The 22,670-nt window shown below is 45.5% G+C and overlaps 1 protein-coding gene across 1 annotated transcript in view; it reads right to left on the bottom strand.

Moving 5' to 3' along the window:
- Window positions 1-22,670, bottom strand: part of SNX6 (sorting nexin 6) — a 470,945-nt gene that overhangs the window by 366,476 nt on the left and 81,799 nt on the right. The window contains exons 3-4 of the mRNA XM_069638456.1: window positions 1,394-1,498; window positions 226-336 (exon numbers count right to left, since the gene is read on the bottom strand). Of these exons, the coding sequence (XP_069494557.1) occupies window positions 226-336; window positions 1,394-1,498 (216 nt within the window). The remainder of the gene's footprint in view (window positions 1-225; window positions 337-1,393; window positions 1,499-22,670) is intronic.

Below are 22,670 nucleotides of genomic sequence, written 5' to 3'. Positions count from 1 at the left end.
AAGGATTCGTTCAGGAGAATAATTAGGCAACGAATCACATCTCCAATACTGCAATTGCAAGACTCATTCTGACCAACTAGGTGTGGGCAAGGGCAGGTTGAAGGAAACAGCAGACGAACAAGAACGGCTGTGAGTCTGTGAAGCCCAGCAGCGGTGCGTTTGTGTGTAGAAACGCAGGCCTGGACTAAGGAAGCATGGGTAGTAGCAGCACCTCTGCATACTCACAATGTAACCAGCATAGTCCTCATTCTCCACAAACGAATCGTGGAGCCAGCAGAATTCCTCATGCTGCCGAACAACAGAAAACTCATTCTGTTTAAAATTTGGTAATGAACTCTGCAAAAGAAACAGAAACGAGTTTTGAATTCCCCCCTTCAGGATTAGATGTGTGGCATGCACAAAACATATGCACAACTTTTCATAGTGAGGAGTGTTATCCCAACTTTATAGCCAGCTTTAAGCTTGCCTCAGATCTGTGCTGAGCGCACGGTTCACCAATCAGATCTCAGTTCTGTGGTAGGGACACAGCACACTTCCTACTAGGTCTTAGACCAATGCCTTGCGCACAGCGCACCACCCATCAAAGTCTGCTGTGTGCGCTCGGGGCACATGTTGCCCATCAGGTCTCTGCTGAGCACACAGCTTTCTACTTATCTGTGTGCTCAGGACATAGATCGCCTCCCACTATGCTTCAGATTCATGCTCAACAGTCAGGTCAGCTCTGGGGTTGGGACACTGCTCGCCACCTACTAGGTGTGAGATGTGTCTGGCACAAGGCTCGCCACCCATTGGATCTCAGCTGAGAGCTCAGGATACAGTTGTCCAGTAGGACTTTGATCCATGCCTGGCACAGAACTGGCCACCCATGAGATGTCCGATTTGTGCTCGGCACCCAGTTCACCACCCCACAGGTCTGCACAACACATGGCACATCAAGTGTCAGCTCTGCTGGACTCCAGCCCCACCACTCATGAGGTCTCTGTGCTGTATCCCAATGGCCACAGCCATTGGATGTGTGGGGGAAAGCAAGGCCTGTTGAGCTACAAAGCATCTCCTGGATTGCAGATCCACTTTGACGCAATGTGCTTCAAGTGGGAGGAAAGCAAAAACCCTCTTGCTTCTTCCAAACATAAAACAAATCCTTGCTACATCTGACTTTAGGCTTTCAATAGTAAGTAACTTGCTCTAGGACCACAGATATTGGGAGCTTACTCGGACGTCTAAAAGGTACGAAAGGCAGCGTCAGCCGCACCCGGATTTGAATGACCCATAGTTTGCCTGCAGCTTTCTGCAGGTGAATGTATCCAAATAACCGTCTGAGAACCCTCATGGACGTTCACCCCAGCAGCCAGAGCCACTGACCTTACCCCAGTGACTGCATCACCTGCCTCACCTTTGTGTGAACAGTGAACTTCACTTTGTCCCTCTCGCTGAGAGCATCCGAAATATCAACCTGCAATGTGGCATCTGTCTGCAGGTCAACGTTTATCGCCCGGGGCTGTAAAGGGAAAGAAAGGTCCACTTATTCTACTCATATTTCAGGTACAAGGCCCAGAGAAAAGTGTGGGGACAGACAAGTGCTTTTTAACAGACTCTTCACTTCATTGCGAGTGTAGACCACTACACTTTCTCCTGCCCCAAGGTGTACCTCAGAATGTGCACAGATGCAAAATTCATTCTCACTACTCACAGGTACTAGTCACTTTAGTTTGTCAGATGTGTGCGACTTGTTTCTGAACTGGAGGACTCTGCTCGCTTTTCTGAAGAGAACTCGCTAATGGAAAAGAGACGCTGCATATCAAAATGAAAGCCGGAGCAGGGCATTCCTCCGATCCAGAGACCTGAGAAGAACATGCATATGTAACAGACTAAAATCATGGTGGCCCTTTCAGGTTGACATTTTCAGATGTTATTTAAATACCAGTTTCATGAACGGATAAATAATGTTGCTCTGCTCACAGCACAACCATCATCAACACTGCTGTAGTTCCTTTAATAACAAACATAGAATAAGGCACACTCCTAACATAATAAGTCACAGAAGGGTTCTATGGGTCTCATGCTTACTACAGACATAGATCCCAAAAGGTAACAAAACTTAAAATAAGTTTGCTGGGGCAGCATTTCTCTATAGAGCGAACTAGGATTCCTGCGAGTGTTCATTGACATTAAAACGCATTGGTGACCATACAAAAATCAGGCAATTGTGATATCACACAGAGTATTACAATTACAGCTGCCCTTATACAGCTGCCAAATACTCCCTCCGGAACGTCTCAGTGCATTATGAAGCTACCACTACCACAGAGCAATTATCCAACCAGCTTTGTGCTTTATAAAAGAGGTCACTGAAGGGTGAAAAGCAAAGATGGGCACATTGCAGTTTTTACACACACACACACACACACACACACACACGGCTTGTTATTCAACTTAGCTATACTACTGACAGTCTCTCTTCAAAATATCATGTTACTTAAATAAGCACCGTCAGATGTAATATGACCTCCCAAAAGGTTTGAATTCAAAGTCTGCAAGTGAGTCATACAATGACATCAGTGGGCGAGACATGGTTCACTCCTTAATGCTTACTGGAAACAAACCACACTAAGGAGTCAAATGCTTTCAGTGAGCACTTAGAGATGGCAGCAACAACAGAATAAGGAAGAGTTGCTGATCCCAGCTATGAAAGCAGGCCCAAAGCTGGATGGTAGGAACCAAAGGGTGGGAGTATGCGTGACTGGCCAGTTTTCTATAAAGACAGCATCATACGTTAGCAGTCTGCTCCAAGCATCCAGGAAATGCTACCTGCCCAACTGTATCCCCGTTCACTGAAAGAAAGACACAGGAGGGGGGTTGGCGGGGTCTTTTGAGCTAAAACATGTTTTTGGATTGACATGCACACCATTTACCGTGATAGCTGCAGTTTTGTTATTTGGGTGCGACACCCCCTGCAGCCATTAGCCAGCTGCACACTGATAGATGAAGCGTTCAGGAAGACCAACTTGTAGTAGGTACACAGGGCTTCATAACTCACAGAATGGTAAAGTGGCAGCAGCATGGCTTCACTTGTATCTCTCACACACACACACACACACACACAGAAAATATGCTTTATATAAACGTTGTGCATAGAGAAGCAGCCAAACACAGTGTTACAGATATCCAAAGCAGCACTTACAGTGTCCACCAAGGGCACTTAAGGGCTTTACATCTGCAACCGATTGGATACAAGTGGCCACACATTACAAAGTGGAGAAATCTTTCTTTCCAAAACATTGCAGGACTAAAAGTTAAAGCTGTTATTCCAGTGCCAAAAATCCCACTCCAGTGCCTTGCAAAATGTTCCACAAAATATTACAGATATTACACACATACCTCTGTGTAATTTTAGGTAGATGAACAGGAACCCAAAAGTCAGCTTGCCATTTTAATAGGAAGGTTCTACTTCTATGTTCCAGGAGCTGTGAAAAGTGACGGCCACCTAAACTGGAGAGTCAAGAGGACCCCACCAGAGGAGGAGCAGACCAAGATTTGACCACCAGAGGACTGTTGAAGGATGGCTGCAGGGGTGGACCAAAGGCCCACTGAAGAAAATGGTCATGGTCAGCTCGGCTTGAGGATGGACTGCCCAGTTAGCCCAGAGACCCAGCACAAAAAAATAACAAACCAAATCAGTGTCAGAGGACACAGGAAGACTGCGCAAACCGATAGATGCTACAGAAAAGGCCCAAGGGTCATGGGTGCAGGTCACTTTGGATGTCAGGAGGGACCGGCCTATGGGTTCTGCCTCTGGTTCCGTGATTGAATGATGCAAGGGCTGCATGACAGGTTCCACAACAATGAGGGACATTCAAGCGACCCATGCTATAAAGGGCACTGAAGCGACAGCTGCAAGGAAACATGTTTTAAAGGGGCACATCTGGTCACAAGAACTTTGTAGACACAAAAGGACATAGCATAGGCAGCAGAATCTATCCAACGATGATGATTAGCTACAAAGGTGCGAGTTGAAGTTTCCCACGATGAACATAACACTTGGGGTATGCAGCACCAAATGTGAGCTCTAGGCCAGGTACAGCAGAGGCCCCGACCCAGGATCAGAGGATTTACATTCAAGGAGCATTGGGGAAAGTACCAGAATGCTGTAAGAGGGCTGAGATTGTGCCTGCCAAAATGTTTGTTTTTTGTCGTTAACAGAGCAAGAGCCTTGCCTTCAGGAGAGAATGGGAGTAGTACAGCTTTCAGCAGAATGCTCAGCATACCACTCGAAGAAGTTACTTTCCTCCAGTGTATGAAAAGTATGAGACTCCAGTCTGAGCAATGAGCAGCATTTCAAAAGATTCCCAAAACCTAGGCAATTATTCAAATGCAAACATGTTCCTAAAGCGCTAGAAAATATCTAAGCTTCCAAGCACCTGAAAAGGTAAAAAAATAATTAAAAAGAAAAGAATTAAAAAACAACTCATTACAAATTCCAAAACACAAAAAAGCAGGTTTGCTTGTATGTGGTATCTTCTTAATGAGGACTGGAAAAGGTCCATTCCACCCAGTCGTGCCAGACAACCCTACACAGAATCTGCACGGCATCCCTTAAAAACAGTCAAATAACACCCCCCTACAAAAAAGTAACCCTCCACCCCAAAATATAGGAACCAACTGACATGGAGCCTGCCCCCTGCATCCCCCCCCCCAGCACTACAGAGAAGGTCAGTTCATTGCTACCAGTGGAAAGAGCTCCAATAGAATAGAAACTAAAAAGGTTAAACAAATAAAAATCCCCTTTCTTTTGCATTAATAATTAGCTTTAATGGGGTTAATTTCAAAATGCATCTCTTTAGAATTCAAAAATGTATCTTGCCCAAACAAATATCTTTTATTGTGATTTAGTTCTATTTGAACTTTGCACAATATATAAACATTCATAACATAAAAGAAGCATAATCAGCGCAATGTTATAGTCATTTGATAGGTGCACCAAAGCAACACAAAACAAAGCAAGATAGTAAATAACACACAATAACAGAACAACCAAAACAAGAATAGAATAATTAATGTGTAGATTCAAGATAATATATACTCATCACAATTATTAAGTCGTAATATCAAAGATATAAAATTCATTAGTTGTTTCAATTCATATGGCACAGGACCTTCTTTAGCTCTTTGTTACAATTCCCAAAGTAGGGTTCCATCTAATTAAATCGGGATAGAGGAAGGAAAAACATTTTTTTTTTAAATGAAAAAAGTGCCTCAGGCTGCTCTACCGGAAATCTCATAGATCCAGCAACAGAGTTTACTGATAAAACCTTACAGCTCCATTGCTGAGCCTTTTGAAGAGTAATGCCTTAGGCAGGAGGTTGTGACAATAAAACTACATTTTTCACCTGTGATCAAACTCTATATAAAGCTAATTGGGCTGAAATAGTATTAACAGTTAAGCAGTAGTTCCAAAATGATTCTGACTGAATTGCCTCGTACCTATGGACGTGGTTGCCAACATTGCACATATATAGAGGGCCCAATTTTGCACACTGGGTCAATACGTGTCTGTAGGTTTCACTTTTGCCGGTCGTCTCACAGATACGGCAATGCCGCTTCTCCAGAGTCAAGCTCATCTCTGGTCCCAGGACAGATTAGCACAGGAGTTGATTTATGCAAAGCTTCAGTATGAATTGTCCGACTGCTGGGTCAGTACACAATGTCAGATAAGGCCGGGTCTTTCTATAACGATGGACCACATGAGATACAGAATCATATCCCTTCAGTTTCAAGAGATGGGTACAGGTTTTACACTAGTCCCACTTACTAAATTTCCTCTCAAAGGATTTTTTCAAATGAGCATAGTGAGTATCTCTGCTGAAATCCGGGATCCAATTTATATCCGCCAAGAAAGTGTTATTCAGTGCCTTAAAATTAGAACCCCTAGATAAGGCTTCCAAGTCGTAACGTTTCCCCATAGCAGATAATGGATTACACGCAGGGCTAGCTCTAGATTTTAAATAGAAAAAGCCTCGTGCTCAGAGGGAGGTTGGCCCAAGTTCCAGACAGATATTTCATTGAGAACAAAGGGCCCAAACCCAGAACTGAGTGCCAATAAATCCCCTCAAGTCTATTTAGACAAGAAGAAACTTGCATGGCGAGAGCCTCAAGGCCATATAGTATAGCAGGCACAAAAAACTGTCTATAAAGCATGATGATACCGGTAAAGCTGTATCCAGCATGTCTTTTGGCAAACGTGCAGGCTTGGAGAGTATTATAGATTAAATGGCTGTAATCAGCAGTACCGTTAATATCTAGGCCTGTTAAGCGACTTCAATTCAGCACTCCAACTAAGTCAGTGTCTAGTCTGGGATGCCCAATGAAGCCCTTATTTATATATTTTTATGACACGTTAATATATCTGGATGATAAACCTTTGTATAACGCCCCTCTCTTTGAATCCCCCTGACCTCACTGAGCCAAGAAGTAGGTTGGGTTTGCAAATTAAAAGATTTATTTGAAAAATTAAACAAGATATATCACACTTTCATAAATAAATTAATATTTGATAGCACACTTATGAATATGACAGTGATCAACAATGGATAATATTACACTAGCACACTTTTTAATTACTTAGGAGTTGGTATAGAGAGGATAAAGTAGCTGAGAATGCTTTTATGGTTTCAAGGAAATGCAATGATGGAAAAGAATGCAGCACAGAAATAACGGAGATGGTTTCCACAAGAGAGAATATGATCACTTTTTCTTTTGACAATTCACTCCCCCACTATGCAATATAGGGAGATAGGACAGCACACAATTTTCAGGAATACAATCAAATGCAATACCAATTCAGTTCCCCCCTAGCAAGCTTGGAGTAACCGCCATGCTTTTAAAACATGCTGAAATACTTTTAATGTGATTTACAATGATGTGAAAATATGCTAAAAATGATTTTAATTCCCTATAGGAGATTCAGGGTAGGTGATCGCTACTTAAGATTTGTTCAGGTCAACACTATCAGTGATTCATGAGGGATTATCAGGTTGAAAACGGATTTCAGCAGTTGCAAGCAAAAGACAGCGATTTTTGACAGGTGGAGAAATTTGATTCAAATTGCAATTTGCGGCACTTTTTCCGAGTGCGTCGAGCGCGATTACGGAAAAACTATAAGGAGTAGAAAGTTAAATCTCGTTCCTAGCACATGCGGTTCCAACGATACGGACAATATAGTGGAGGTCGATTCTCAAAGATAAAGTAAAGCTCAGAATGACAAATGAGACTTTCACAGGTTTGAAATCACAGAATGGGCACACGATTTCTATGATGCAGTTTTAAATAGGTGGAAATGGTTTGAATTAGATTATTTTAAACTAAGAGATGACTATGCACAGTTCTGTGGGTACTCGCACTATAAATTTGAAATAGGCCGTCAAGATCTGGTCATGTTTGGGCTTCACTCGCCAGGGACGGTCTCTGGTACCGGTTCTGCTCACAGCAATCTGGTCTGGGTCTCTGGTTTTGGCAAAAGTTCTGGCACTGCACAGCAGTCTGGTCTGGGTCTGGTCTTCTATCGGCACTGCACGGCGGTCTGGATACAGCTCTGCTTTCTGGGTTCTGGCACAGGGTTCTAGGCCAGAATTAAACAGATTGCCCGGCTGTTGAATAGTTTGGTTAGGTTGCTGGATTCTGAGGCCTCTGAAGGATTCAGCTTGTGGACTAGGCCTCTCTGCTACAAGTTCTGAAGTCTGGATTCTAAGTTCTGGTTCTGGAGTCTTCTGGCAAAGCGCTTTGCAGGAAATCAGTTTGAAGTGGGAAGTGAGTGTCTCTACCTGGGGGTCTCAGTGGCTCTTTTTATGTCTTTTGAAAGTGGGTGGGAAGGCTGACTTTCTATGCCCAACCCTCTGAGGATCCTGATAGGCTATAAAATTCTTTGTCGCCTGACTGGGGAAAGAGTTGTGAGTCATCCGGCATTCTTTTTATGGCATACAAAAAGAACACTCCCCTTGTCACTTTGCACACAAATCTATTTTTGACTTAAATGCATATTTATCTATGTACAATTTTTCTAATATTATATGTCCAGTTAACATATTTTCTGTAGCACCAAACCATCCGATCCCTGTCTTTGTAAGATGTTGTGTCCACTTCTGACAGAATTCTGCCCTTTTCATCCAGAACAACCTCTAAACTTTTCCAGAATTTACACAAATGTGCGCAAGGAATATGGGCATCAGATAATGAAGTGTCAGATTTTTAACATACATACATTTGGAGTAATACCCTATTTTCCGCTACTACACCCCAGAACATACCACAGAGTCCTAACACCTCTTAAAATGCGCACAGAAAAATCACAGGAATCATGAGATTATTGATATAATTTTGACAATTATATACTATGAATTATCCATCTTTCTAAAATTATGCTCTGGCCCAGAGAGGTGTGGTTTCCCAAAGCACATGGGGGATTTCTGGTTTGTCCACTTCCTCCAAGCTCAGCTGGCTCACAGAGGCAGCGCTCCTCCCATTTCCATCCAAGAGGAAGCCATTTATGGCCCCCCGATTTAGCATTTGCCTGAGCCAAGGGAAGTTCATTGTTCCGTTTCCTGCAGTCTCAGGTACCCCTCCCCTAATTCAATCAGAGGGGTGTAATCTCCTTTTGGTGGGGGCAGGAGAAGGCAGGCCAGGCCTGTTAATGCAGTTGCTGGGCAAGTTTCAACTCCTGTCGGGGGTAGTTGTCGGGCAGAAGTTAATCCCTTTAAGCCAGGCTTCAGCCAAATGTCACTTTTGTTCCAGTTTTTCTTCATTCAAATCAAACTTACAATTTTGACACATGCAGCTAGAACGCTGATTCTAAGTTCAAAACTATGACATTTAAACAGTTGCAACCCATGTGACACTCCAAAGTAAATCACTCATTTACTTTAAACATTTCGATTTTAGTGGCTTTAAGTCCAATTCCACTTAAGCTGCTGACATCCAGCTTTTTTAGGCTCTTCATCTTTCCAGATTTGGTATGCACACAAGACTTCATTCTACCAGACGTCTGCTGGTGGTCAGTAAGATTTCTGAATATCTTGCAATGTTTCAAATAGGCATTTTGAGCTTGCATTTCAGAGAAACAAATGTGATTTCAAAGCGCTTTTTGAGCTAACAGGCACTGCCGTTTTTCCTTTGGCACCACGTTTCACTCATGGCGCTTCTGGCCCATCACGCTCGCACCGGTGGGCGGCAAGTCAGGCGACCATTTTGGTGTGCGCAAAACTGCGTGGTTTTCCTCGATTCTGGCGCAAATGTGGGCTTTTCGGCCATCTTGGATTTTCTAAGCCAACAGCACCAAATGTTGTAGCATAATAATTCAAACGTGGGTCAGGACACCTGACAAGCCCCCCGCCCGACTGCACTTTGTTTTCGAGTCGAGGGGGAGTCGGGTGCAAAGGATGTTTTGATGCACGCGCTGGGATGCCCACATCATCTTCCGATTCCGCAGATGGCAAAGTTCAGCATCTTTTCCTCCATCAGGGTGGATCGATCAGTTCTCCTTGCAGGTCCTGATGGGAATATTGGGCAGTACCCCGGGCCCCTCGGATCTTTGCCCCAGTCCCTGGGTCATCGTCCTTGGTCAGTCTCCATTGTTTATCTCTCCTAGGATGACAAAGCACAAGCGGCAGAAACATATTCGTAGACATTTCCCCACCACTATTAATGGTGGGGCGAACATATACATTTTATACATCAGGAGACATTTGCATTCAAGAATCAAAGAACTTTATAGGCTATATGTGGAATATTTTAGGGTTGGACTTGTATTACTCTGGAGCGGCTCCCTCTGGGAGGCCAGATGCTGATTTATATGGACCCATTTGTCTTCCCCTTCCGCCAAACTACCCTTGGGGATGCGGATCTTGTAGGCGACCGGGGAGATCTGGTCTGCAATTTCAAAAGGTCCCTTCCATGTAGGCAGAAATGTTCCCTGTTTGGCCTGGTTCCTTTGGAAATTTTATAGATAAACCCGGTCCCCAACATTGTATTCTTTTCTTGTAGTCTTCAAATCATAGTGAGTTTTCATGCTATCGGCTGATCTTTCTAGGTTTCGCTGAGCATAGGCAAAAGCATGTTGGAGGTGTTTCTTTAAATTTTCAACATACTCATGCGTTGTGGAGGCATTGATCAAGGTTTGCTCTTGGGTCCTGTAGAGCAAATGCTGGGGAAGCACCATCCTGCGTCCAGTCATTAGCTCAAACTGTGACATTTTAGTTGCAGATGAAGGGGTAGATCTGATGGCCATTAGGACAAGAGGTAATCGGATATCCCAACTTGGCCCAGAATCTGCCACAAACTTTTTTAAGATGCTCACAATGGTTCTGTTGTATCTATCCACTGCACCAGAAGAGGCTGGTCGGAAAGCAATATGTAGCTTCCTTTTAACCCCCAGTATCTCCCACATCTTAGTCATTACTTCGCTGGTAAAATGGCTACCTCTGTCTGACTCGATCCTTTGGGGTAGACCGAAATGGGAAAAGATGTGGTTGATCATCAGGGCAGCTGCTGTTTCTGCCTTGCAGTTTGGTGCCGGGATTCATTCCACCCATTTAGTAAATAAGCATGTCACCGTCAACATGTACTTATTTCCCCTAGAGGAGCGAATCACGGGGCCTATGAAGTCGACTTGCAAATCTGACCATGGCAGTGTCATCCCCCTCTTTTGGAGAGGCGCACTGTGTGTGAGGGATGTTGGCTGAAATTGTGCACACACAAGACACCCCTTCAAGTATTGGTCGAGGTCCTGCCCCATGTGTGGCCAGTAAGCAACCTCTCTTAAGATCTCAAGTGTTGTATGAAACCCCCCTATGACCGGCGGTGGCCGCATCATGGGCGTGACTTAACATCAGGCTTCGGAATGAGGTAGGGACCACCCACTGATCATGGCCAGCTTGGGATTTCCTTACCAACAAACCGTCTTGGCTCCGGAATATTTTTGGACATTTCATCAACACTCTAAGGTCCTCTTTCCCAATGTAATCGGTATCCGTCAGGGGAAAGTTCTCAGGCTCCTCAATGTGTTGGTAAAACTTACCAATTATTGGATCCCCCTTCTGAGCCGTAATCAAATCAGCATCAGGGGTCTCCTTACTCCATTGTGCAGTTGAAAGATCATTGTGAGCATTTGTCTGGGACCTAGTGATAGCAGTGACCTGGATTTCCCCCAACAGGGACTCCATCTCTATTAGATTCCCTTGGATGGCCGCGGTTTTGGCCAGCTGATCAGCTAAGTAATTTCCTGTTTTGTCTGGTCCGTCTACTTTGGAATGACCCTTGATCTTCCAGTAGATGGTCATCCCATTCACGGTGACCAGATCATCAATGTTTTGAATTAACTTCCCATGTTTCAAGGGTTATTAGCACATAACATGCCTCTGGTTTTCCAATTAATCAGGTGCTCCATGAACCCGTTCCGTACATAATCTGAATCTGTGATGATGACCAGTTCGTGGAGTTGATGTTGGACAGCAGTGAGGATGGCCTGATGCACAGCCATCAACTCTGCCACCTGACTACTTCGGGGACCAATTTTGTACCCAGCGGAGGTTTCTGGGGACTCATTCAGCCATGCATTCCCTACGCCGGCCACAAGTTCTTTTTCCCCGTTGTTGTCAACATGGTAAGAGCATCCATCCACATATACAGTGGGCATTCCCTCACACTTGTCTTCTTCAAAGACTGTGTGGGGAATTAAGGTATGCCTCCATGTTTTCCTTAATCTTTAGACTTTCGTCCTCGAGACAGTTTTCTCTGGCACAATCATGCAAGTCAGGCAGACCTTGCGCGAGAGGACTCTTCTTGTTTTGGCCATACCTGACCTCCACGGGAAAGCCTTGCATTGACAGAATCCAAGAAGTAATTCGGGAATTACTCACATTTCCGGCCCAGATTCTGTCCCTTTGGAGATATTGCAGAGGCTGGTGTGGAGTCTCTACTATGATGTGTTCCCCTGGATAAACGGGCGGTAATTCTTCAATGCCCACACCGTTGCCAGGAGTGCCTTCTCACAATCGTTAAATTTTTCCTCCACAGAGGATAAAGTTTTGCTCGCATAGGAGATTACTTTATTCACCTTGTCATGCTTTTGATATAATAATGCAGTCAAGCATGTATTAGAGAACCCTGTCGCCAAGAAAAACTCATTTCTGACAGGGTAAGCTGGGCAGGGCGCTTGAGCTGTCTTACTGCCTCGAAATGTTCTGGACCCCATTCCCACTTGACCCCACCCCTTCAAGAGATTAATCAGGGGTCTGGTGATCTCTGCGTAGCCCTCAATGAACTTTCTGCTGTAATTAGTCAGTCCAAGGAGGCTCCTTCGTTCCCGCAGAGTTGTGGGGTCTTTCAGTTCCTGAAGTGCTTCCACTTTCTTTTCCTGGGGACAGAGACCCTGAGTAGTAATCTCATGCCCCAAGAAATTAACACGGGTTCTACACCACTGCTTTCTGAAAGGAAAGTTTTGCTCCGGCGGCCCTCAACTGTGTCAGAACATAACGGATCTCCGCTATGTGTTCCTCCACAGATGAACTTTTGATGAGGACATAATCTACGTAAGCCAGGTTACCCTTGCACCTAGGTCAGGAATGGCCTTGTGTAGGAAAATGTTGAATTCATTGGCGGAGTTGAGGTATCTGAAGGGAGTTCGAGTTCATGTGTACTACTGGCCCCCAAAGGTAAAAGCCAGTTTGTATTGGTCCTCCCTACTGACAGGCACGGTCCAGTATCCATTGGCCAGGTCTATTGCAGTGAATACCTGACACCCCTGGATCTGGGCCAGCCCTTGGTCAATGTAGGGAAGAGGCCATTGGGAAGTATGGACCAGTTTGTTGAGCTCCCTAAGGTCGGCGCAGTCTCTCCACTGGCTGTTTGGCTTCAATGTTCCCAGCACCGGATTATTGAAGGTGCTGTGTACTGGACGGATTATTCCCCGGGACTCAAGGTTCTTAATTATTTCAGTAAGGGACTCCATGGATGCGAGAGGCAAGCGATATTGCTTCAAGAACACTGGAGTCATGCCAGGGTCCGTGGGAATTGTTGTTGTGTGGATGTCGGTGCGACCAAAGTCATGAGTCTACCGCAAAGAAATCTTGGAAATCCAAGAAAACTTGTTTCAACTTTTGCTTCTGTTCCAGAGTCACAAAGGCATCAGCTAGGTTGACTCTCTTCCACCATCTGCCTGAAGCCTGGAAAGACTTCTGGTTTGCTATCTCAGCGGCCTCCTCCAGCTGGGTGGAGAAGTCCCTGGTCAGGGTGCTGATTTGAACTGGAGGCTTCAGGTGTGAAATGCAGCCCTCATGGACCTGGAAAATCATCTCATCCCTTCTGAAGTCACAAGTCACGTCTTCCTTACCATAAGGGCAGGAAGTGTACACCAGGAATTTCCCCCTATGCCGGGTAAAGATCCTGTCTGTTGTATTGTCATCACTATCACTGTCAAAACAGTCCTTGGGGATTGGTCCTAACAGTTCATTTCCTAAATCAATGGAAAAATGTCAGTCATCAACCGCCATTCCAATAATGGTGCCTGCGGCTAGAGTAATACTCTTTAAGTCACTGTTATCCACTTCTATTAGAATGGTGTCATGTTCTATGTTTACCCCCAACCCTTGCTGTTGGAGAGAAGCATTTAGATGAATATAAGCATCAGGCTTTTTCAATTTTTGTCCTCTTAACTTTCACTTCCAGGGAGAGTTGTCGGGTCCTTCCTGGGATGGTGACTTCCTCTTTAATCTGAATTTCAACTGCATAAGGTAGCAATTGAGCCAACCTAAATGCTTTTTCTGGATCATCAAAGCCCATGGGATTATCCGCTAATCGGGACCAAGCTTTGAAGTTTATTAGGTCCACACTAACGGCAAAGCGATTGAGAATATCACTGCCTAAGTAAAAGGCGGCAGTGATGTCTCGCACGACCCAACAATTATGGACTATGCTCTTGTTGCCAATGGAGATTTTGAGCATACACCTGCTTGGCAGGAGATGTTTGGAATTGGGCGTTTCCAGATCCAATTCCCATTTGTCTATCAGTTTGAATGTGGGAATGGCTGGATCATTTGGGAGTTGGCGGAACATGGCTTCGCTGATGAAGCTCTTACCGTTGTTCACACACACTCTGGCGAGAACAGAGTCCTTCCCAACATTTAACTGAACAGGGATGAACAACTGCTCTCCAATTTGCTGAATATCAGCCAGGTTCTGAGATGATTTCACATCTTTCTGGACTATTGGAGTGGGAATGTCTGATTGTGGATTAGTAAAGAATTTCAGAGTGTTTCTTTCCAGTGTGGAATACCACCTTAAACTGGAATGAAGGTTGATTTTCAGAAATAGAGAGGACCCCCCCCCCCCATCACCAGTCTGTTGTCCTACTGCTATTACGGTCATGTCTGGAATTTGGTTATTCTGGAAGTGTAATTCTACTTGGTCATATTTTTGTTCAACCATGTGGGACGTGCCGTTTAAACTAACATGGTTGATACTCTGTTTTAATTTTATTGGCTGGCTAGTCTGGGTCCAGAGGACCTTGTTTACGCAATCTATTATGGGTGACAACCTTCTCAGGAGGTCATTCCCTAGTAAACAAGGGGTGCCCTCGGAAGTCACTACTATGACCGGGTGTTTCACCTTGTGTCGCCCAATTTTAATGTTCAAATCTGCAGTCTCCTCGACAGGAATTTCCTTCCCGTCAAAGTTCTGAAGTTGTCCAGGAAGAGAGGCGAGAGGAATACGGTAATTCTCCCCCCTTCCTGCATTTAGTTCATCAAAGGCCCTTCTGGACAGAAGAGTAGCTTGGGATCCAGTGTCCACCAGTGCCAAAATTGTACCCGTACCCTGCACTTGTACCGGGGCATAGTATCTTCCCTTCTCCTCAAGGGGGCACAGATAATGCACATTTTTGGACAACTGGTGGGCTAATTATTTAGTTTTGGACATTGCGAGAGAAGATATTTGGGCAGAATTCTGTGGAGAGTCATGGGAATCTGGAAGAAAAAGTTGGCAACTGTAAATCAGAGCCATTGTGGGTTCCCTGGTTCTGGGCCGCTCCCCCCTTTTTGGAGGCAGTCACCAGGATGGGTTTGAACCAGGGGATTTTGATGCGGTTGGTTCTGGGATGAGATGATGGGCGGCGCTAGCTCAGTCCCCAGTCTGGATTTGGATCCCTTGGGACCCATTTTTCTTTGGGAGGAGTTCCCCCATCTCTGAAGGAGAAGATCCTTTCCCCAGGATCCTCTGAGGATCCCTCTCCCTCAAATTGGAAGATCTGTACCTCCTCCACAAAATGGGTCTGTTTGGGTCCTTTGTTTCTCCTACCTCCTCTCTGCTCCTTGGGTGGCAGACTTTCAGGGGTAGGAGATTTTGTTTCCGGTTCCTGGGTTTCCAGGGGCTGTTTACAAGTGGGGAAGGAAGCTTCCTCCAAGGCTTCACACCCCCCTTCCTCTTGTGCCTCCTCCCTGGGAACCGGTGGGTTATCGGGGTGCTGCCCCAGTCATTGTTCTGGAGCACCAGGCCCAGAGTTTGGGGCATTCTGCGCCGGCATGCTCATCTGAGGGTTCTGTTGAGCCCTCAGCATGTGACCAAGATCCCGTGCCATATTTTGGACCTGGCGCTCTAACTGTGAAACCTGCTCAGGCTGATATGGGGTTCGGTTTTCTCCCCTGGGCTGATCCCGGGAAGGGTAGCTATCCCTTCTCTGGTAGTACCCCGGGTTGGGAAGATTTGGGTACCCCTCCACCCTTGGCCATCCCTCTCCCGGATTAGGTTGCCTGGGCTCAAGGATTTGGGGAAAGAAGGATGGACGATTTTGGGGGTGGAAGTTGTGTGGATACCTGGGGAAAAGGTTCTGCCCAGGGTTTGGTGAATTTCTGCCCTCCTGTGGGAAGTTAGGAGGAAAGTTCCCTGGGTTGGGTGCCTGGTTGGATCCCCCCCCCTCCCTTGGGCTGGAGGAGTCCACACATACCCCAGGATGGGTCAGTTTCCCTTGTAGCGGGGACTTACATAGTCAGGGGAGCGAGGGACCCCATTTGTGGGACTACCTCCTTGACTCCCTGTCTGACTGGCCGAGGGCCTTCTGGGCTGAGAATTTTTCAATGCAGGCAGGTTTATAGGCCTACCCCTCCCCCCCCCCCCCCATCTCCAAATCTAAAATGGGGGCAACCTTTACCTCTGCCACCTTGGCAGCAGCAGGGGTGCTGGTCGATTTGGGGCTTTTCTGGGCGTTATTTTTATTTTCTATGGGCTTCTGCACCTCATAGATCTGGGTAGCCTGTAAATTGACCCAGTCTAGTGACCTTTTCTCGTGAAAATCTCTCACTAGCTGGGTCATTATATATTTGGGTAAGGCATGGAAAAACGTATTTACAAACTCTTTACTGTCCGTGCGCACTCTTTTGGTAGTCTGCGCAAAGGCACGCTTCAATTCCTGCACAAATTCTTGTGGGGCCTGATCCTCCCCAAATTGCAAATTGTAGGCTGCCTTGCGAGCCTCTTGGGGATTTCTGTGAACAGAAAAATGTTTCAAGATGGCCGCCCTATATGTGGACCATCTTGAATGGTTTTGGTCCTCCAGCCCCGCAAAGAAACTGGAGTATTCTGGGGAGAATGTCCATTTGACATTCTGAATGCAGCTACTGCTGTCCTTCAAATGGAAAGTCTCCATCATTTGCTCATAAAGCTCCAAGTGTTCCCAAACAGAATACTTGGCGTTCTAGTGATAAGGGGTGATGACACTCCTTATTGCCTTAATCTGTTTTAAGGGGTCCTTAAGCAAGGTCCTTTTTTGCCTTATTGGCCTTTTTGGTTCGGGTAACCCTGGTCCATTCATCCTCTGACTCAGAAGCACTGCTCCCAGAGGTGCCCGTCTGATCTTCCAGGTTTTCCCGGGTTCTGCGAGCCTGGGAAAGGCTGGCAGAATGTAGGGACCTGGTCTCCTGTGACACTCAGTGGAGTCTTCAGATCCCTCTTTGCTGCCAGGATTTGATGGGTACCCCCTCCCCCCACTGACCTAACTGGGCAGAGGTTTTCAGGATGCCCTTAGAAGGCCTACTCTCCCGGGGTTCCCCACTAAATTGCACTATACTTAGGTGCCCATACCTGGATGCCTGCCCATCCATTCCTGGGTGGTACTGGCCTTTGAGCCCCATACTTTTGGTTGGATAGTAATCTGCCATCCCTGAGGCCCTGTGCTCATGTGCGCCAGGGGACATGGGGGTGGCAGAGTCCAGGGACTGGGAGAGATGAAGGCCTCTGGTACTAGGGCTCCTGAGGTTATGCTCGGGTGTTTCCCTTTCCCAGCAAACCTCATCTCCATCAGCCCCTGCTCCCTGTTGCAATGCAAGAGCCTGTGCTTTCAGTTCCTCAGTCAAGGCCTTACTAGACTATCAGTCTCTCCTGCATGGCTACCTGTTGCTGGAGCCTATCATTGTCCTGGCAGAGAGCCTCATTCTCTCTCTGTGCTTCCTGGTTGGTCCTGGAGTACTGGGCCAGTCTTTGCTGCAGGAGGGTTACCTCCTGAGTCCCATCCCTACTGGCCTGCTCCTTTCTTGCCAGAGCATCTTTCACCTTCCTGATGTTCTCCAACAAGTTTTGATGCTCTTTTTGGAGGTCACCCAGTCCCTGGAGGGCCAGGTGATTTTCTTCCATTTTTCTTTTTAAGTGGCAGACTTCCTGGCCTAAAGTGTCCCTTTCCTGACTAAGAGCCTGCATCTGTGCCGCCAGGTCGTCCCTCTGCCTTTGAAACACACTAGCTTTCTGGTGCTCTTCCTCAAATTCTGTCTGGGTATCCAGGTCTTTCAGAATCAGTTTGTTGCTCTCTGTCTTCTCCCTATCTAGGTGGCGTTTGCAGGGCGTCTACCTGCTCTGCGCATGCCGTATAGAAGTCCAGTTGTTGCTCCAGCTTTTTCTGGCTCTGCAGTAGGGCGTCCAAACCTTCTTGGTACTCCTTCTGCAAGGCCAGAAATCTGGTATCCTGGTCAGACTTTTCCTGTTGCAGGATAGCCATTTCCTCTTTTATTTTAATGATATACTGCCTACTATAATTTTCTGACTCCTGGCTCCTCTGCAGCCTCTGCTCGGAAGAGACCAGGTCCGATTGGGCGTTCTCTAATGCCATCTGTTGCCTATTTGCCAGATCTTGGCCTTCAGCACATTTGTCCTGTATGGCTCCCATATATAAAAACAAATATGCCGCTATCCTAACAATCTTGCTGTGCTCATCTTTGGCCTTAGGGGCCATGTATAGTTCGTTCAGGGCCACGTGTAAGGGACCCTGATCTTTCCAGCTGTCTAACCCAGTTGCATTGACCGGTTGTGTGATCTCCTGCAGCCACACGTTCTGGTCCTGTTCAGACCATTCACCTCTCACAAACAGTTTATGTAAGAGGTGCTCTCTAGCTATCTTCATATCTACCAATGTCGACATTCTGGAAGTGGATTTCCTTCCTGACTTAGAGAAGTTTGTATTTTATTTTGCAAAACAGACCGTCTCCTTAGAGCATCCTTCTTTTGAGGGGTGATTTTACAGTGTAACACAGCGTGGTGATCCCACAGGATTTATGTATCCTGTCAGTTAGCACACTGTATTAAGCTGCACAAGTGGTAGATCTAATCCAGATGTCCCAGCTCGAGACCCCTCTCTGTTAAGCTACTTCAATTCAGCACTCCAACTAAGACAGTGTCTAGTCTGGGATGCCCAATGAAGCCCTTATTTATATATTTATGACAAGTTCATATATCTGGATGATAAACCCTTGTATAATGCCCCTCTCTTTGAATCCCCCTGACCTCACTGAGCCAAGAAGTAGGTTGGTTTTGCAAATTAAAAGATTTATTTGAAAAATTAAACAAGATATATATCACACTTAAAAATAAATTAATATTTGAAAGCACACTTATGTATAGGACGGTGATCAACAATGGATAATATTACACTAGCACACTTTACTTAGGAGTTGGTATAGAGAGGATAAAGTAGCTGAGAATGCTTTTATGGTTTCAAGGAAATGCAATGATGGAAAAGAATGCAGCACAGAAATAACTGAGATGATTTCCACAAGAGATAATATGATCAGTTTTTCTTTTGACAATTCACTCCCCCCCCTATGCAATATAAGGAGATGGAAGGGGAGCACACAATTTTCAGGAATACAATGAAATGCAATACCAATTCAGTTCCCCCCTAGCAAGCTTGGAGCAACCGGTATGCTTTTAAAACATGCCAAAATACTTTTAATGTGATTTACAATGAAGTGAAAATATGCTAAAAATGATTTTAATTCCCTATAGGAGATTCAGGGTAGGTGATCGCTACTTAAGATTGGTTCAGGTCAACACGGTTTAGGGCTTGTTGGAAAGCTGAGGATCTTAGCTTGAAAATGAAAGTTAAACCCCGTTCCTAGCACACGCGGTTCAAAAGATACGGACAATATAGTGGAGGTCGATTCTCAAAAGTAAAGTAAAGCTCAGAATGACAAATGAGACTTTCACAGGTTTGAAATCACAGAATGGGCACACGATTTCTATGATGCAGTTTTAAATAGGTGGAAATGGTTTGAATTAGATTATTTTAAACTAAGAGATGACTATGCACAGTTCTGTGGGTACTCGCACTATAGATTTGAAATAGGCCGTCAAGATCTGGTCATGTTTGGGCTTCACTCGCCAGGGACCGTCTCTGGTACCGGTTCTGCTCACAGCAATCTGGTCTGGGACTCAGCTTGTGGACTAGGCCTCTCTGCTACAAGTTCTGAAGTCTGGATTCTAAGTTCTGGTTCTGGAGTCTTCTGGCAAAGCGCTTTGCAGGAAATCAGTTTGAAGTGGGAAGTGAGTGTCTCTACCTGGGGGTCTCAGTGGCTCTTTTTATGTCTTTTGAAAGTGGGTGGGAAGGCTGACTTTCTATGCCCAACCCTCTGAGGATCCTGATAGGCTATAAAATTCTTTGTAGCCTGACTGGGGAAAGAGTTGTGAGTCATCCGGCATTCTTTTTATGGCATACAAAAAGAACACTCCCCTTGTCACTTTGCACACAAATCTATTTTTGACTTAAATGCATATTTATCTATGTACAATTTTTCTAATATTATATGTCCAGTTAACATATTTTCTGTAGCACCAAACCATCCGATCCCTGTCTTTGTAAGATGTTGTGTCCACTTCTGACAGAATTCTGCCCTTTTCATCCAGAACAACCGCTAAACTTTTCCAGAATTTACACAAATGTGCGCAAGGAATATGGGCATCAGATAATGAAGTGTCAGATTTTTAACATACATACATTTGGAGTAATACCCTATTTTCCACTACTACACCCCAGAACATACCACAGAGTCCTAACACCTCTTAAAATGCGCACAGAAAAATCACAGGAATCATGAGATTATTGATATAATTTTGACAATTATGTACTATGAATTATCCATCTTTCTAAAATTATGCTCTGGCCCAGAGAGGTGTGGTTTCCCAAAGCACATGGGGGATTTCTGGTTTGTCCACTTCCTCCAAGCTCAGCTGGCTCACAGAGGCAGCGCTCCTCCCATTTCCATCCAAGAGGAAGCCATTTACGACCCCCCGATTTAGCATTTGCCTGAGCCAAGGGAAGTTCATTGTTCTGTTTCCTGCAGTCTCAGGTACCCCTCCCTTATTCAATCAGAGAGGTGTAATCTCCTTTTGGTGGGGGCAGGAGAAGACCGGCCAGGCCTGTGAATGCAGTTGCTGGGCAAGTTCCAACTCCTGTCGGGGGTAGTTGCCGGGCAGAATTCAATCCCTTTAAGCCAGGCTTCAGCCAAATGTCACTTTTGTTCCAGTTTTTCTTCATTCAAATCAAACTTACAATTTTGACACATGCATCTAGAACGGGATTCTAAGTTCAAAACTATGACATTTAAACAGTTGCAACCTATGTGACACTCCAAAGTAAATCACTCATTTACTTTAAACATTTCGATTTTAGTGGCTTTAAGTCCAATTCCACTTAAGCTGCTGACATCCACAGCTCAGCCAGTTTTGTTATGAACATTTTAGGCTCTTCATCTTTCCAGATTTGGTATGCACACAAGACTTCATTCTACCAGACGTCTGCTGGTGTTCAGTAAGATTTTTGAATATCTTGCAATGTTTGAAATAGGCATTTTGAGCTTGCATTTCAGAGAAACAAATGTGATTTCAAAGTGCTTTTTGAGCTAACAGGCACTGCTGTTTTTCCTTTGGCACCACGTTTCACTCATGGCGCTTCTGGCCCATCATGTTTGCACTGGTGGGTGGCAGGTCAGGCGACCATTTTGGTGTGCGCAAAACTGTGTGGTTTTCCTGGATTCTGGCGCAAATGTGGGCTTTTCGGCCATCTTGGATTTTCTAAGCCCACAGCACCAAATGTTGTAGCATAATAATTCAAACGTGGGTCAAGACACCTGACGGGCCCAAGTAGGGGTAGGAGCATACGTAATCAACAATTCCAAATGAGGTGTCCATCCTAGTCCAATTAACCTTTTTCCTGGGGACCAGCATTACGTTGGTCTTCTCTTTATGGTCAGTCATATCCCTCCATAAATACCTCCCCTTTCGAGCCCTTCGCTCCTCTACTTCCAACTACCTCAGGGTCAGTTGTTTTTCAAAGAAAGGAGCTTGGGGTAGATCTGTGTCTTCAGCTGGGGCCTCCCTTTGGAACAGCCTCCCTGCCACCTTGAAACTTGAGGAGAACCATCTCCGGAAGCACCTCAAGACCTGCCTCTTCGCTTCTGCGCTTGCCCCGCTTCTCCTCTGCTGATCCGTTTTCTCTCTCGGCACTGTGCAGCTGGCCACCCTCTGTCCTTCGTGCCCAGGTACCTGCTAAACCTGCCACCCGCCTGCACTGGGGTCTGTATCGGTACCCATACAGTCCCCAACCCACTTTTCTTCTGCACTTATCAGATACACCCTATCAGACTAACCTAGCACTTGCTGGCTGCACTACCACTTTTTATCATATTTATTTATGTGATTTATTATTTATTCTGCTCTCTCCTCTGTTCTGCACTTTCCACTTCTCCCCCTTTTCCCTTTCCCATGCACTTGTGCGTTCTCAATGTCACTGGACCCAGTAAGATTGTTGTTTTTGTTCTCCTCTGTTCCCCTCCGTTTGCCTGGTCGCACTCTGAAGCACTTGTGTATGAGCGCGATATAAATAAAATATAAATTTAATTTCATTTACCCCATTATTCTGTGAGATGCCGGAGGTCTCATGTGTGCTGTAGATGTCAGAGAGGTCTAATGCAGAATGGTCATTTCCTGTTTCATATAGCAGATTGGGGCTGGCAATCCACCTTTGGTGGACTCAAGACCTCTGCCACTGTTAGTCTAACTGGCAGAGCAGTTGATTTAGGTGGAAAATATGCCTCCAGGGTGCCTTTAGAATTATCTTGGGCCCCCGCATGAACTGCTGCGCTCCCTTTCTCACCTTCGCTAACGGGTCTGGTCACTGCAAGAGTTTTTTTCTGAGTGGAGGGCATAGGGGTTTTTTGTTACGGCTAGACAGGGCTTTGGAGCGGCATTGAGCTTTGCCTGGCATTCTGGTTGATTTTCTGGGTTATTAGCAGAGAGATAGAGTGCAATAAAAAAAACAAAACAAAAAAAGATTGTTTGGGGCCTGCAAGTCAGGGGTAGACAGTGATACA

Source organism: Ambystoma mexicanum, chromosome 14, assembly GCF_040938575.1.
Source record: "Ambystoma mexicanum isolate Mex_15411 chromosome 14, UKY_AmexF1_1, whole genome shotgun sequence".
In the NCBI taxonomy this organism is placed as follows: domain Eukaryota; kingdom Metazoa; phylum Chordata; class Amphibia; order Caudata; family Ambystomatidae; genus Ambystoma; species Ambystoma mexicanum.
Note: the sequence above shows the minus strand (reverse complement) of the source record. Positions and strands in the feature narration are given on the sequence as shown.